This window comes from Microcaecilia unicolor, chromosome 1, assembly GCF_901765095.1.
Source record: "Microcaecilia unicolor chromosome 1, aMicUni1.1, whole genome shotgun sequence".
Taxonomy (NCBI): Eukaryota; Metazoa; Chordata; class Amphibia; order Gymnophiona; family Siphonopidae; genus Microcaecilia; species Microcaecilia unicolor.
In genome coordinates this window covers 105,102,124-105,119,044 of record NC_044031.1, presented here as the reverse complement: position 1 = coordinate 105,119,044, position 16,921 = coordinate 105,102,124, and the positions used below count along the sequence as shown (strand labels likewise).

Here is a 16,921-nt window from a genome sequence, read left to right as displayed (position 1 = left end):
GATATCAGTGAGCTGAAATAGTAACTTTAAACGGTATGTGGCCCTTGCTTTAGCTTTTCGCCTGCCTCCACCAAACACCGCCTATAAAAGCGGGGATGGCCGGCCACCGCATGTAAAAGCAGCGTTTGGCCGGCCACAGCGGTTTAGCCGTCTTTTAGAAGAAGGCATGGTTGGCCGGCCGCCGCACGAAAAGCTTGCCGCCGCATGTAAAGCGGGGATAGCCAGCCACGGAGATTTAACTGCCCCCCAAATAAGTCTTTGTTTATTGTCTGGCCGGCCGCCGCACGTAAAAGCGGGGATGGCCGGCCACCACATGTAAAGCGGGGATAGCCGGCCATGGGGATTGGGAGGCAGGAGAAGAGCAGCGTGATCCAGCAGCTCCTCATTTCCCCCTGGCACACGTGGCCAGGGTTAGGCAATCTGCTATCAGGCAGGTATTCTCGCGGGCTCCCACAGCAGCGAAGTGCTCTTTATCGAGGTGGACAAGTATTCCCAAACGGTACATCAACCTTGATTTTGCTCTTCTTCTGCCTCCATGCCGTGCAGCCGGTAAAGGCGGCAATGGCCGGCTAAAGGCGAGTTAGCCGCCTTTTTGTTTTAAAAATAAGCTGCCCGTATGGAGTGCAGCGAGCGACCGAGCGGTCGCATAGCAGCCACCTTTAGCGTTATAGATGGGATGGCCGGCCATTTTGCGGCCTGGCCAAGTATCCGGACTGCCGTTAGAGCTGGCGAGGAGACGGCGCGCATTTTGGCTGTCCAGAGCCCGATTAGAGCCCAACGCTTTCTGGGTTATCTTCCCGTGATATGATGGCCCGTTGTCCACGAAAGGGTCTCGCTCACGCGGGTCTCAAGAACGGGAGCCAGCGGAAGGGAGATGTATTGTGTCTGGGGGCCGCGCATATTCGGTAACTGCCACCCTCCAGTCAGCGGGCGCGAGTGATCCGAAATATTAATTTTAAACCCGGCCGCATAATCCATGTGGTAAGAAAGTTTTACGGCGGCCATCTTGGCCAGCCATGCGGTAGGAAATTTTACAGCGGCCATAATGGCCGGCCATGCGGTAGGAAATTTTACAGCGGCCGTATAGGCCGGCCATGCGATAGGAAAGTCTGTGGCGGCCATCTTGGCCGGCCATGCACTATATATATATATATATAAATTTTTCAGCGGCCAGCTTGGCCACCCGTGCAGTGATTTTCATACGGGAAGCGGCGGCCATGCGTGCGGCACACCCGCATGCCCGCAATGTTTGCTTGATACAGCGGTCATTTTAACTGCAGCGATAATTTTAAATACGTGGTTAGTTGTAGAACAGAGGCCATTGGAGGCTATGGCCACCGCACCGTACTAGCGTTCATATTACAATAGTGGATGGGACGCATGGGGTCCACCATTAGCCATTGCCCGGCATTTCTTGTTTTGCCAGACTTACTTTGCTTTACTCCCTACACCAGTCACAGTAGGCCACCGTTCTTACCAGGACAGTCGGCCATTTTACGTTGGCCGGCCATCGGCAGGCCGTTAGAGTCGGCCATCTATATCTAGGCCTATGTGCGGCCACACGCTACAGGAGCCAGCATGTATTATGTTGCCGGAGTTACATGTGCCTAACAGCCATTTTGACGGCAGCGGCCATTTTAAATACGGCAATAGTGAATTGGGCGCAGGGAGTTCACCTTATCCATGGCCCGGCATTTATGGCCTGCTGGACTTAATTTGCTTTACTTCCTAGACCAGGCATAGCAGGCCGCCATTCATAGCGGGACAGTCGGCCATTTTACTCTGGACGGCCATCTGCAGGCTGTCAGAGCCGGCAATCTTTAGCTAGGCCTGTGCATGGCCACATTGCATGTGGTCCGGCATTTATTACGTTGCTGGACATACTGGCTTTATCCGCTGTACCACTCAGGATGGGCCAGTCGGCCATTTGGAGTTGGCCGGCTATTTTACAGATATGCAGTACAGGGAGTACAGGGGCTAGCTGTGCGGCGCGGGCAATGATATTTTGAAGCACACAGAGTCCAGTGAATCGGGCACTAACAATAGCATGGTATGTTGCTGTAAATTGTTAATTTTTAGTATGTCCATTACAGCATGCAGGGAGGGCATTAGCACCGCGAAAGGCAGCCGAGTGGCCCTCAGGATCATCGGACCCAGGAAATCTGATGTCTGAGCGGCAGCACCAGACTGTTCAACAAAGAGTGTCATCGGTCACACAACAGCGGCAATCCATGCGGTTGGAGGCTCCATCCGAGGAGGCGGCAGCACCGCACACACAACCCTCCGCAGAGGGGGGGTCACCCCATCGTTAATATCGGAAAGTGGTAAGTCTAACGACACCACAGCCCCCCTTTTTTGCTCACACACATTACTAGTCAGGGGCAGAGGTAATTAATACAGAGCCCAGTAGGAGAGCGCACATTGCAGCTGGAGCATCACCACTGTCGGGACAGAGGCTGCTGTGGGTAGCACTCATGCTAGTTCAGACACGCCTGCTTGGTGGGTGGGAGCGGGCACGCTGCCTCGCTCTGCAGGCTTACCAGTGTCAGGAGACAACAACCTATGCGCACAGGGCAGGGCCCTGGCTGAGTCAGCTCCCTCCCACATCAATTTTTCGTCTATACAGCCATGGTGAGCTCAAACCCCCACAGAACGGTTCCCGAGGCCTTCGCCCAGGGTGGTCCCCAGTACACACGCAGTCCTTTCCCTGGAAGGGTTTTGGTCCCATGATACTTTCTTCTTCCATAACGGCAGCTCCGTGGGATACACGACCGCATGCGCATTATTTCAAGCAACTCAATACCATTATCCATTGGGGCTTAGAACAAATAGCCCCCAGGTGAGCACTCGTACTCTACTGGGATTACTTTCATTACTAGCTATAGAGGTGATTGCGAGGCGACAAAAATAAAAAAAAAGAGAGCAAGCTACACTAAAACGGGGACGGGGGCTCCTCGGGTGGCTATGCTCTGCGACTAAGGGTATTCCCCGGGGGCGCATAGGCGCCGGGAAGCTAACATTAGCCACGGCGAAGGTGCAGAAAGTGCATTCTCATAGCAGAATCACTCAGGGCATCAAGCGGGATTTAAGGGTGTAGAGCGGGTTCTTAGCGCAGTTTAACGGTATATCATTCTGGCACCATTAACCTGCTCTTGCGGAAACAATACAGTTCCTTATATGTGTGGCAGGGTGGGGCGGTTCCGGGATGTAGAGACAGGGAGTGTGGTGCGTGGCACGACGGCAGCAGGTCTACGTGGCAGCGCGGTCCATGCACGGCATCTCATTCCGGAAACTGTTCCCGATACTGGCCGCTCCATATCTGGGGGACGGGCCTTGAAAAGCAAGATCCTATTGTAATCGGTTATCCGCCCATACACGTCCCGCAGTTACTTGCTTAGAGGCGTAGTTTACAGGGTCTCCAACACAATGCTATGCTTGGGCCCAAGCGCATACCAGGCGAGGAGAGCGTTGTGTCTCATGCAAATTACACGCTTCAAATCCTGGGCTCCAGGGAAAGAGGAATCGCTGACCCCGATCCCGGACAGCGACGGGAGATTTGGCCCGCCGGCCTTTGGGGGACCTGATGCGGTGATCACTGTCCGAGGCCACGCAACGTAGTGATAACGGCGCACTTCATTGCAGGGAGGCACAGACATATTCTCTGCTCCGGCCCACAATACACCTTAGAGGCCCGTAGGTAAGGACGCAGCGGAACCAAGGCATCCCGCATGATAGCAGCCGTCAGTGTTGGCCAAAGCAGCGGCGGTCCAGAACCCAGCTAGGTCCTTCATACGCACGAGAATGACGAATGGATGGGGTAGGGTGGAGCTACCACAAGCAGACAGGGGACAACCCATGACGTTTAGGGATATGGTTCACCTCGGAGCTGCACTGGAGGACATACGCCACAGTGAGCGCGAGGGCCGCCTGTCCCACTGCGCATTACCATCACAGTGGCATGCTGCTCGGCGCGTTAGCAAGTTGGGGGGCCAAATCTAAGCATGCACAGCTTGACATGACCCGTGCGCTATGTGAGGTAAGGTGGTCATCACAAGCTCGGCTATTGACATACCTAGCCGTAAACCCAGGCTGATCAAGCGACAAAAGGTGCCCACATCCATCTGCTACGCAGGTGGCCAGATATGATGTGATCGGTTCTGCACCTCCAAGCATAATGGCAGCATAGGCCACAGCATGCGAGTTGGCTGCTGGGTCACGTGGAAGGGACACCATTAACCCGTTTTCAATTTTCCAGGGTGCGGCAACAAGGTGTTTGGAAGGCGGGCATGTCGCCCAGTATGTACAGTACGCATTCTGTTAGAATATGGCAGGCCACCCATTATGTGCAGTACCCATTCTTTTAGAATGGGGCGGCTGCCGCAGCAGCGTAAGGGGCACCCATGGACACCATAAAAAGACGGCCCGATGGCAATCTAGTGTCCACAAGCGCATTCACAGCACGTTTAGGACATCCACTTACGTCGGTCAATGGATCCACTTCTCTCAGTTTATCTTTGTATAAGTACCATGCTAACGTCACTTCCCATTATATTATATTGCAGGTATCCAGCAAGTGCAGCTGTCGGATGTGGATATGCAGTCACCCATACGTACACGGGCGGCATTAAGACCGGCAGGAGGGTACCTGGGCCTGCAGGCCGATAGTGGTATCCAGCATGTGCAGCTGTCGTATGTGGATAGGCAGTCACCCGTACGTACACGGGCAACATTGAGACCGGCAGGAGGATACCTGGGTTTGCAGGCAGATAGAAGTATACAGCATGTGCAGCTGTCGGGTCTGGATATGCAGTCACCCATACGTGTAGCATTGAGTCCGGCAGGAGGGAACCGGGGGTTTTCAGGGCGATAGAGTAGCCATAACCTGGTTAGGTAAGAGAGGGATGGCTTGAGCACAACTCCAATGGTGCGATGGCACCGCGATAATAATTCAGCGGCGAGGGAATCATCCTCCTGCAGTGATTAGCAGATTGGATAGCATGATATGTTTCAGTGGGCATGTTGGTTGCCCCGGTTGCGCTTGGCCTGGTTCAACATCATACAAGAAGGGTGTAGAGTAGGGGAGCGACAGCATAGCGCAGTACAGAACACGCGAAGACAGTTCATAGGGGGATGGCGCAGGTTTATGGTAACTCTAAAGTGACTTACGGTCATGCATGACTTGCTAACAGCATCATGCGATGGCTAGTACCGAGCCGATGGAGGGCATTTGTCGGCCACAGGGCGCGACATATTTATTAGGATAGGCGAGTTTACAAAACTGCCCACAACATTGGGGCAGGGCCGCAGCCAGGATTTATGGGGGCCCATGGAAAATGAGGATTCATTACCGTGGTCAGTGGCGCTAGGCTACAATGCTTACACACAGACAGCAAGGGGTACACAGCACCTTCACAGCTAGCAGTTACAAGCGTTGGGGTAACTGCTGCTGCAGAAGGAGTTATTTGCAAGTTGTTTGAAAGTTACAAGTTGATAAATGTTGGGCTCACAGGCTAGCAGCCTTATGATAAGCAAGCAAATTGGGCACTGCTTGTCTCCTGGCTTAGACGACTCGGAGGCCGTGAGCGTCGCCTGGTAACCAGCGGTAGGTGCCTCCTTCAACGGGAGACACCAGGTGGCAACGTGAGACCCAGGTGCATGGTCGCCTGGGGCTCGAAAGATGTCCCCAGGTGCATGGTCGCCTGGGGGCTCAGAAGGTGTAACTATGCTTAGGAGCTGTGTACCCTGGGTAGAAATATGTGCGTAATGTAATGTTAATGTCATGTTATATAATGTTTAGTTAATGGTTATTTAAGGTTTATTGGTGGTGTATTAATATTGTAGTTAATGTTATTTCAAGATGTTAAATATGTTGCATTTAAGTTGTAATATATATAACGTACCTGGCTGCGGCCATAATAAATCCAAAATCGAACGAGGATGTTGGCTTGCCGAGTGGTATTTGGGTTAAGCGTAGGCTGATGTGTCTGAGTGTGTGCCGAATGCCCGAGTCGTGGATTCGAGGCCTTCCTTAAATGTGGTTTTCTTACATCTAAACCCTCCCCGTGAGAGCGGAAAGCATTATTCTAAATGCAGGAGTGACCTTGTAGAACTTGGACTGATTGAGGAGAATAGGCTGTTATGTCATTGTGGCCATGTGATTGGAATGGCTGTATGAATGTGCAAGTGTATGGAAAGAGGGGTGGAGAGAGAGGATAGATAAGGAGTCTACTCATAATGAAAAATTGTAATTAAAAGTTGTCTTGTTTGCTAACAGTGATTGTGGATTGGTGTAAATGTTTCATTTGCCTTGATTTTAATAAAAATGAATTAAAATGACCTCCAAAGGGACCTAAGGATTCCTTTTACTAAGGTGCGCTGAAAAATGGCCTGTGGTAATGTAGACACTTGTTTTGGGCGTGCGCAGAATTATTTTTCAGCACACCTACAAAAAATACCTTTTTTAAATTTTTGCCGAAAATGGACATGCGGCAAAATGAAAATTGCTGTGCGCCCATTTTGGGTCTGAGACCTTACCGCCAGCCATTGACCTAGCGATGAAGTCTCACGCAATAACCGGGCAGTAATGACCTACACATGTCAAATGCCACTTGGCACGCGTCCGATACGCACGTCCAAAAGTAAAAATTCTTTTTGGACATGTTTATCAGGCACACGCCAAAAATGCAATTACTGCAAGAGCCACATGGTAGCTGGGCAGTAACTCCATTTTGGTGACCATTGGGCACACATAGATGCTTATGCGGCTTTGTAAAAGGGCCCCTTAGTGACAGGGGAAAGGGAGGGAGAAGACCACAGGCTGTGTGCTAAGTATGTGGGTATAAATGGCCTGAGTAGACCAAGTGGTCCATATCTGCCAACATCTTCCATGCATCAATGAATCCACCTTAAAATAAATAAGCACAGTTCTTTCCTCATGGAAGTATAATCAATCAAGTAGATGTTTAGCTGTTAAATATGCTTTGTGTTTATTAATTCTTTAGAGCCCTTTGGGGAGTGTGATAAAACAGTGTTTCACCTCCCACTCAGTGGTTAGGCATTTCTGCTTTGCCTTTCATCTCACACAGCTAGGACTAACAGTAATATCTGCTTTCTCCACACACTTAGTTGTGACTTGCTACTTGTGTGAATAACGCAACTCTCATTATCACCTTCTGTCCCTCACAAAATATTTTCCCTGGTTATGTCTCCACAGAGAGATGGTTTGAGGACCATGAAAATATTGTTGACGCTTTATCAGGCTGGACAAGAGACAGTGAAAATAAAATGCTCTTTCTGCAAAAAAAGGAAAAATATGCTGTTTTTAAAAATCCTCAGGTAAAGCAGTTGACATTTATAAATACTAGTTCTGTTCATTTTACTTTATTAGCCTGTGATGCTCTTTATCCTCCACAATATTTTTTGTGAGTGACAGAGAGGGGTTACTGAAAGCATAGGCGCTGACTCAGTAGGTGCTGTGGGTGCTCAAGCACCCCCAATATTTCGCCGACCGGAAGTTTTCTTCCAGCCCAGAATTTTAAAAGTTCCTCCCTCTGTGTTCCAGGGCCGTCCATCCGTCTGTCTGTCCATCCCTCACTCACTCCGAGTTCCAGGCCCCCCCGCCCCTCCATCCCTCCGTCCATCCAAATTTTAAAAACCATCTTCTTACCTCGTTGGGGTGTTACGGTGGCAGCTGCAAGCAGTGAAAAGCATTCAGGCTCGCGCTTCAGCCTTCCCTCGTCTGTCTCTCAGCTCTGGTCCTGCCCTTGAAACAGGAAATGAGGGCAGGACCAGAGCTGAGAGACAGACGAGGGAAGGCTGAAGTGCGAGCCTGCACACTTTTCACTGCATGCAGCTGCCGCCGTAACACCCCGACTAGGTAAGAAGATGGCTTTTAAAATTTGGAGGGATGGAGGGGCGGAGGACCCTGGAACTCGGAGGGAGGGAGGGACGGACAGACGGGCAGGGGGGCCCTGGAACTCAGAGGGAGGGGGGTCTGGAACTCGGGTGGGAGGGGAGGGGAGGGAATGCACCACCTGTAAAAAATAAAAATTCAGCACCCCCAATCATTTTAAAAAGTCGGTTCCTATGACTGAAAGGATTAGAAACAGAGAAAAAAAAAGAATAAAAGCATTTTTGACGTTCCTCCCCTTTTAAGGGGATGTTTAGAAGCCAGTAAGTGTTTACAATACAAAAATAAAAATAACCAAAACAGTGCCTGTATAATTTCATGAACCTTTCAAGAGTACTGCACAGTGAAATGAAAAAGTTCTTCCCATATCAAAATTGGAAAGCAATACAGACAAGTGCTAGATGCTTTTGATTGCCCAGTAGAAGGGCTGCAAAATTAGGAAGCAGTTAAACAGGTTATCATCCTGACTGTAGATATCTGCACAAAAAAAGATTTTTTCCTTCTTGTATGTTGGATCTGCTGCTCATCTTTTGCTTCTTTGGGCGTCCAGCTCCATCTGAACCAATCTCTATTGGGCTCTGCTGTCATAATACTTCATTTGTAACTATCTAGGGTTTTTCTCCGTCAGACCAATATTCAAACTTTTCAGGCACCAACTGCATAAGTTATATTTAGTTTAGGCCTGCTGAATATCAGGCTAAGACTAAAGCATTAGTGTCAGTGCAGCAGCTACACTATCCAGATATTCAGCACCATTGATTATCCAAACTGAGGTACTGAATATCCGGATTACATCAAACACCAGTATTTAGTTACAGTGGGGGAAATAAGTATTTGATCCCTTGCTGATTTTGTAAGTTTGCCCACTGACAAAGACATGAGCAGCCCATAATTGAAGGGTAGGTTATTGGTAACAGTGAGAGATAGCACATCACAAATTAAATCCGGAAAATCACATTGTGGAAAGTATATGAATTTATTTGCATTCTGCAGAGGGAAATAAGTATTTGATCCCCCACCAACCAGTAAGAGATCTGGCCCCTACAGACCAGGTAGATGCTCCAAATCAACTCGTTACCTGCATGACAGACAGCTGTCGGCAATGGTCACCTGTATGAAAGACACCTGTCCACAGACTCAGTGAATCAGTCAGACTCTAACCTCTACAAAATGGCCAAGAGCAAGGAGCTGTCTAAGGATGTCAGGGACAAGATCATACACCTGCACAAGGCTGGAATGGGCTACAAAACCATCAGTAAGACGCTGGGCGAGAAGGAGACAACTGTTGGTGCCATAGTAAGAAAATGGAAGAAGTACAAAATGACTGTCAATCGACAAAGATCTGGGGCTCCACGCAAAATCTCACCTCGTGGGGTATCCTTGATCATGAGGAAGGTTAGAAATCAGCCTACAACTACAAGGGGGGAACTTGTCAATGATCTCAAGGCAGCTGGGACCACTGTCACCACGAAAACCATTGGTAACACATTACGACATAACGGATTGCAATCCTGCAGTGCCCGCAAGGTCCCCCTGCTCCGGAAGGCACATGTGACGGCCCGTCTGAAGTTTGCCAGTGAACACCTGGATGATGCCGAGAGTGATTGGGAGAAGGTGCTGTGGTCAGATGAGACAAAAATTGAGCTCTTTGGCATGAACTCAACTCGCCGTGTTTGGAGGAAGAGAAATGCTGCCTATGACCCAAAGAACACCGTCCCCACTGTCAAGCATGGAGGTGGAAATGTTATGTTTTGGGGGTGTTTCTCTGCTAAGGGCACAGGACTACTTCACCGCATCAATGGGAGAATGGATGGGGCCATGTACCGTACAATTCTGAGTGACAACCTCCTTCCCTCCGCCAGGGCCTTAAAAATGGGTCGTGGCTGGGTCTTCCAGCACGACAATGACCCAAAACATACAGCCAAGGCAACAAAGGAGTGGCTCAGGAAGAAGCACATTAGGGTCATGGAGTGGCCTAGCCAGTCACCAGACCTTAATCCCATTGAAAACTTATGGAGGGAGCTGAAGCTGCGAGTTGCCAAGCGACAGCCCAGAACTCTTAATGATTTAGAGATGATCTGCAAAGAGGAGTGGACCAAAATTCCTCCTGACATGTGTGCAAACCTCATCATCAACTACAGAAGACGTCTGACCGCTGTGCTTGCCAACAAGGGTTTTGCCACCAAGTATTAGGTCTTGTTTGCCAGAGGGATTAAATACTTATTTCCCTCTGCAGAATGCAAATAAATTCATATACTTTCCACAATGTGATTTTCCGGATTTAATTTGTGATGTGCTATCTCTCACTGTTACCAATAACCTACCCTTCAATTATGGGCTGCTCATGTCTTTGTCAGTGGGCAAACTTACAAAATCAGCAAGGGATCAAATACTTATTTCCACCACTGTAAATCAGTCGATGCACCAGCTTGAATATTCACCAAAACGGGCTAGTAAAGGAAGGGGGGTTTGAAAGGCCCCCCCCCCCCCCCCGGATAGGTCACCGCCGCCCCTCCCCCCCGGATTCGCCGCCGCCGCCTCCGCCACCCCTATGCCCGGGCCGGGTACGTAGCTTCACTGTTCGGGCCGCCAGAGTGCAGCGCGCGGCTCATCTGGGCTGCCGTCGGCCTTCCTTCTTCTCTGCATGTGTTCCGCCCTCGTGTGACATAACGTTGGTGAGGGCGGGACACGGGCAGGTAGGGAGGGCCGGCGGCAGCTCGGATGGGCTGTGTGCTGCGTTTGGGCGGTTTGAGTGGTGGGGCCAGGTACCCGGGCTGGGTGGAGGGTGGGTGGCAGCGGCGACTCCGGGTGGGTGGGGGGAGTGGTAACAGCAACCCTTGGTGGGGGGAGCGGTGGCGATGGCGGTTCCCTCACTCGCGGGTGCGCAGGTTCCCTCTCTGTCACGCCCCCGTCATCACATATTGATGCGGGGGCGGGACAGAGAGAGTCTGTACTGCGCATTTGCGAGTGAGTACGCCTCTTGCCATTTATATGCTTTATTTGTAATGTCTCTCTCAATTCCATCTGATGTACTATTTGTCTTATTTGAAGCACCATTTCCACTTAGATATGTAACCAGCCCCACGTATGATTTAGTTTTTTAGTGTGTGTAGCTCGCCTCTCTATGGGGCCCTTTTACAAAGGTGCGGAAGGGTCTATGCGCTTACAGTGAGCACCAAATTGGCACTGCCGCCTGGAAAAAAGATAGAAAATAGAAAATAAACAGTTGGCGTGTGCTGCATGTTTACCACGCGGGTAGCGCATGAGAGCTTACTGTTAGGTCAATGGGTGGCGGTAAGGTGGATGCATGCAGGTTTCAATTTTAGTGCATAAAAGGCCCATCCCGCGCTCAAAAGACGCACTCGTACTACCGCAGGCCATTTTTTACTGTGGCTTAGTAAAAGGATCCTTATTTTTACAATGTCACTCAGTTGATCCATTTTGTTTTAAACACTGGCAGGAGAGTGAGTTTGGTTTGATGGTTTGTTAACAACATGTCATTTTAGATATTTCACGCTTTTTTTGTCCAGCCGCCTGGTGCCTTCCACATTTTTAATTTTTTATTGTTTTTTATATTATGGCTCTGCCGCTTCAATCTATGCTCTTTGTCTCTTTCACAATCTGTTTTATGTATATGTTCACAGACAAACAGAGTTAGTTTAAGTGTTTCAAGGCGCTTTCAGGTAATTGTTGGGGGGGAGGGCGGAATTGTCACATGTGTGGCAGACTGTCTTTGCTTGCTGGCCAGTTGGCTCAGAGGGAGAGGTTGGGAGACACTGGTAGGGTATTTAGCTTAATTGCTCTTTGGAATGTGTTAGGCAGGGATTCTGGTGCTTGAATATTGGTTTTAGACTTCACTGGAGCCAGTGGGGGGAAGAGGGGTTGGTGGTTGGGAGGCGAAGATAGTGGTGGGCAGACTTATACGGTCTGTGCCAGATCCGGTGGTGGGAGGCGGGACTGGTGGTTGGGAGGCGGGGAATAGTGCTGGGCAGACTTATACGGTCTGTGCCAGATCTGGTGGTGGGAGGCGGGACTGGTGGTTGGGAGGCGGGACATAGTGCTGGGCAGACTTATACGGTCTGTGCCCTGAAAAAGACAGGTACAAATCAAGGTAAGGTTTACACATGAGTTCATCTTGTTGGGCAGACTGGATGGACCGTGCGGGTCTTTTTCTGCCGTCATCTACTATGTTACTATGTAACTTATTTTTATAACCCACGTAGTCCATGTATTGCAATGATGACCCTTGAAGGGGTGACTGATCGCAACTCCCTTATGAGTTCTAATTTCAGCCAGTAGTAGATCAGACTCTTTAGCAATGAATGAGACTCTTCCCCCCCTCCCCCAATCTACATAAGAACTAGAGAATAGCCATACTTGGTAAGACCAATGGTCCATCTAGCCCAGTATCCTGCTTCCAACAGTGGCCAGTCCAGGACACAAGTATCGTTTATCATTTATTTATGTACTATACCGTTTCTTATTGCATTCACAAAACAGAACGGTTTACATCTTAAAATAAAATATTACATTTAAAAAAACATATAGGAAATCCATTAATTTGATACCTGGCAGAAACCCAATTACTAGCAAGATTCCATGCTAAAATAGTGGCAAGATTTCAGCCACAGCAACTGTCAGAAGCTCGGGTAAGTGCAGCTGGGATTTTCTCTTTCAGTAATAGAAAGAGTCCCTTTAGAATTTAAATGTCACCAGGAGGTTTTTGACTGATGAGGAGCTCGCCCGATATCCACTTCGAGAAAGAAAAGGTTCCTCAATAGTGGATGTTGTAGGCTTCAACCACATACTGTTGTTATCTGAACGGAGAGCAGAAAGTGTGAGCATCTGAAGTTGAGGAGGAGAGTAAGGAAAGACTGAGCATTAGTGAGTATAAAAGGAAAGAAACTAAAGACTGAGTAGAAGCCAAGAGCACAAATACTTTTGCCTATCCTGGGTACTTAAATGTGTAGTTATGACTGTGTACTATCATGCGCACAAGGTGCTAAGACAACAGGCTATAAAAGGACAAAACTTCAATCCCAAAACCAAAATAGAGGAATCCATGAATTTGCAGTTGGTAGTCTATAGTGGTCTTTATTTCCTCTTACTTTTTCATTCAGGGTGAAATGTAAATTATGCTTCTAGATGGCAGTATCCCAGATAAAACAAATAAGTATATTATTATAAGGTCAATTCACATTTGGTTTGAGGACCCAGAATTTCATTTATCCAAAAGGGGAAACAAAAATATGTAACTTTGAGTAACCCCTGATTTATTGTATTGTATTAATGAATTTATCCACAGAGTGGATTACAAGCAATTAAAAAAAAAACTTTTCATAAAAGTAGAAATTAACATTAAAAAACAAAGAAGTCATTGGCAGCAATATTTATTAACCTGACTAATACAAACATCATTCCTGTCTAGCAAGAACACATATTTCTGATTACAGTCGCTGCTTTGAAAAGAAATAGGTTTTCAGAACCTTTCTAAATTAACACCAACAACTTGGAGTCTGTATTCCTCTCCACTCCAAAAGATTATTCCAAACACATCTATTTATAGAAATATGAGCAAATATGGTTTCAAAGAAATAGTCTGCAAAACTCAGTATAAAAGAGTGGACTTTGATATATTGGTTTGGAATATTTTAAAGCATTAGTACCATCACATCTTCAGGGCAGAAAATGTTCCTTAAAAAGTTCAAAGTCCTCTAAGTCTAAGATTGTAAGCCCTCCAGGGACAGGGGAAAACCCAGTGTGCCTGAATGTAACTCACCTTGAGCTACTACTGAAATCTAAATAAATAAATAATATAAGCGTGTTAACATATATAATTACATTGAAAGATAAAACAAGTTAAAATAAACAAAGATAGATGATAAAGCCATACTAGTAACAAATATCTTAATAATGTCTGTGTTGTAACAATGACGGCTGATGAATACAACTATATAATGTGCCATATCAGGTAATTGTATAAGAAAATCAAACATATAAATGGTGAGTGACCGTACTCACTCGCAAATGCGCAGTAGAGACTTCCCTGTCTGTCCCGCCCCCGCGTCAATACGTGATGACGGGGGGGGGGCGGGACAGAGAAGGAAACTGCGCGAAGGGGAGGGAACCGCCGAGGTCACAACCGCTACCCCCCCCCCCGAGGTCGCCGCCACTGGTACCCCCCCCCCTCGGAGTCACCGCTGCCGCCACCCCTCCACCCAGCTGTCTCTTCGCTATTCAACTTACATCTCCACAGCAGGCAGATCAGCTGAGCTGCCATTGGCCTTTCTTCCCTGCCTGTGTCCCGCCCTCGCTGACGTTACGTCACACGAGGGCGGGACACAGGCAGAGAAGGAAGGCCGACGGGAGCTCAGCTGATCTCTGCCTGCTGTGGAGATGTAAGTTGAATAGCGAAGAGACGGGCCGGGTGGAGGGGCGGCGGAGGTGGCGAACTCGGGGGGGGGGGGCAGCGACCCACCAGCCCATTTTAACAGACTCAACGGCTAGTACAATGATATATGATTAGATGTAATTTGCGTAGAACAATCTATAACACTATATCCCTGTGGATGCTCTACCTGGTTTCTCCTAAGCAGGTTTTCTTTTGTGTCACTGTGTGTGATTTTTTGTTTCTGTTTTTTTTTGGGGGGGGGGGAGAAGATAATCTGCTATTTTATTTATTTATTTATTTATTTATTTATTTATTTATTTATTTATTTAAAAAATGTATACCCTGCTTAACTACTAAGCAGTTTACAGCAGAATATTCACAATAAAATACACATAAAACAACATAACATACAAAATCAAATAAATCCTAATACAACATTACCTGCACTATTGAGACTTCAAAAGTTATCGATATTAAAAGCCTGGAGAAAAAGATATTTTTCAGATCTTTCTTGAACTGTCTTAAAGATGTACAAAATCTCAACAGACCTGGGAGAGAATTCCACAGTAATGGACCTGCCACAGAAAATGCACGTTTTATTGTCTCTGCATAGTGAATACATCTCAAGTCTGATACTTTTGCCTTCTTTTCATTACATGCTCTCAGGGACGTAGCTGACATCTGAAATGTTATTACATCAGAAAAAGGAAAAACTCCATTTAACCCTTGAAATTTGAAAACTAGCACCTTAAACTGTACTCGATATCTTACAGGTAACCAGTGCAAAACTTGCAACATAGGTGACACATGATCATACCTCCCCAAATGCCCAATCATACGGGCAGCCGCATTCTGTATTGTTTGTAATGCATCAGTTTTATTCTGTGAAATACCTAAATAAATGCTATTACAAAAATCAAGTCCAAACAACACTAAACTCTGTACAAGGAGCAGTGGTTCTCAACCCAGTCCTCGGGACCCACCTAGCCATTCAGGTTTTCAGGATACCCACAATGAATATGCATGAGATAGATTTGCATACAGTGCAGGTTGTTTGTCCTAATTAGATTGTAAGCTCTGTCGAGCAGGGACTGTCTCTTCATGTTCAAGTGTACAGCGCTGCATACGTCTAATAGCGCTTTAGAAATGATAAGTAGTAGTAGTAGTAGGTAGTGCATGCAGATTTATCTCATGTATATTCATAGTAGATATTCTGAAAACCTGACTATGTATGTCCCAACGACTGGGTTGAGAACTCCTGTATTGGAGGTTAGTGGTCCTGGCAATAGATAGTGGCATATAGTGATGTTACTTTTACCTCTTTTGTATTTCTTTCCTTTTTGGATTGTATATCCACTTCTCCTTTTCTGTTGGGTCTCTTCGGCTCTATCGGGGACAACATAGAGGGCTAATGGGGTTACTTTTCATGAATGTTTTTGCTGGACTGTTTATCCTTAGTTACTGTGCAAGGTTTGTTACCCTGTGATATTCTGTTACATTTTTAAATAAATGGGATAATCTTCAGCAGCATTTAACCAGATAAAAGCCATCTTTATCTAGATAAGTCGCCAGCAGCACTGCACCTAGATGTTCAATGGCACAATCTAGATAGTGCAGCTGGATATCATCGTAGATTGGCTCAGCACTATTTGTTGTCTGAAACCAGAGCTTGGGTGGATCCAGCGATATTTAGTGGTGACACTCCCCTATGTTCCTGGATAGTCTGGCACTGGCCAGGATGCAGCTACCAGTTCTGAATATCCACCTTTTGAAAAACCACAGTGGCTAGCATTTAAAGCAAATTGTGCAAGGTTTGTTACCTTAAATGGGATAATAGTCAGCAGCATCTAACCACTGTACCTAGATATTCAATGGGCCCTCCCTGGGGTGCTGCTGCTTCCATTAGTTGCAGAATGTTTATAAATGCACTGGCTGATCCCCAACCTGGAGCATGTTTGGTGCTCATTATGTCTGGGCAGAGCTGTGGTGGGAGACTATAGAATACATGTGATTTTGCTGCCTGCAATGTGTTGAGGATAAAATCTCCAATTGTTTCTTCATGGTGGTCTATTTTACACTAAATGGTGCCAGACAAAGCAGCACTTCCTCAGCTTTTCTGTGTTTCCAAATTGTGTTTAGTGTACTGACCACCAGCCTCTGCAGTAAGATACCAGGCAGTTCTTTAACCTGCTGTTTTTACAAAAATTGCCAAGGGCTTACTTGTCTAATTTCCCCTCTTTGTTCTGCTACAGTACCTGGAAGGACTTGATACAAATGACTTGTTGTCAGCAAAATCATACTATAAACCCTAATGACTAGCAACAAAAACAGCTTCTGATGTGAATCACTAACCCTTTGTTTATCATTAATCTACCACTGAAACAGTTCACAAGGATAGTTTTATCAACTCAGCTTATGTCTGAATGAGCACTTTTGTGGTATGGCATTATCCATTTTCCTTCACTTATATACCATACCATTTACTATGTCAAGGAAATCCCATGAATCTGTTATTGCATTGTGGCGTTCATATTTTTTAAAAATTAACTTAAAATGTAATTACCCACCAAAATATTCGTTAAACTGTCAGCTCTCACACTCTAAGTTGCTGAGCAAAAGGA

At 47.1% G+C, this 16,921-nt stretch overlaps 1 protein-coding gene across 1 annotated transcript in view; it reads left to right on the top strand.

Annotated features, from left to right (window-relative positions):
- The window catches only part of APBB1IP (amyloid beta precursor protein binding family B member 1 interacting protein), a 247,373-nt gene that overhangs the window by 128,310 nt on the left and 102,142 nt on the right, over window positions 1-16,921 (top strand). The window contains exon 7 of the mRNA XM_030199285.1: window positions 7,214-7,335. Coding sequence (XP_030055145.1) covers window positions 7,214-7,335 — 122 coding nt within the window. The remainder of the gene's footprint in view (window positions 1-7,213; window positions 7,336-16,921) is intronic.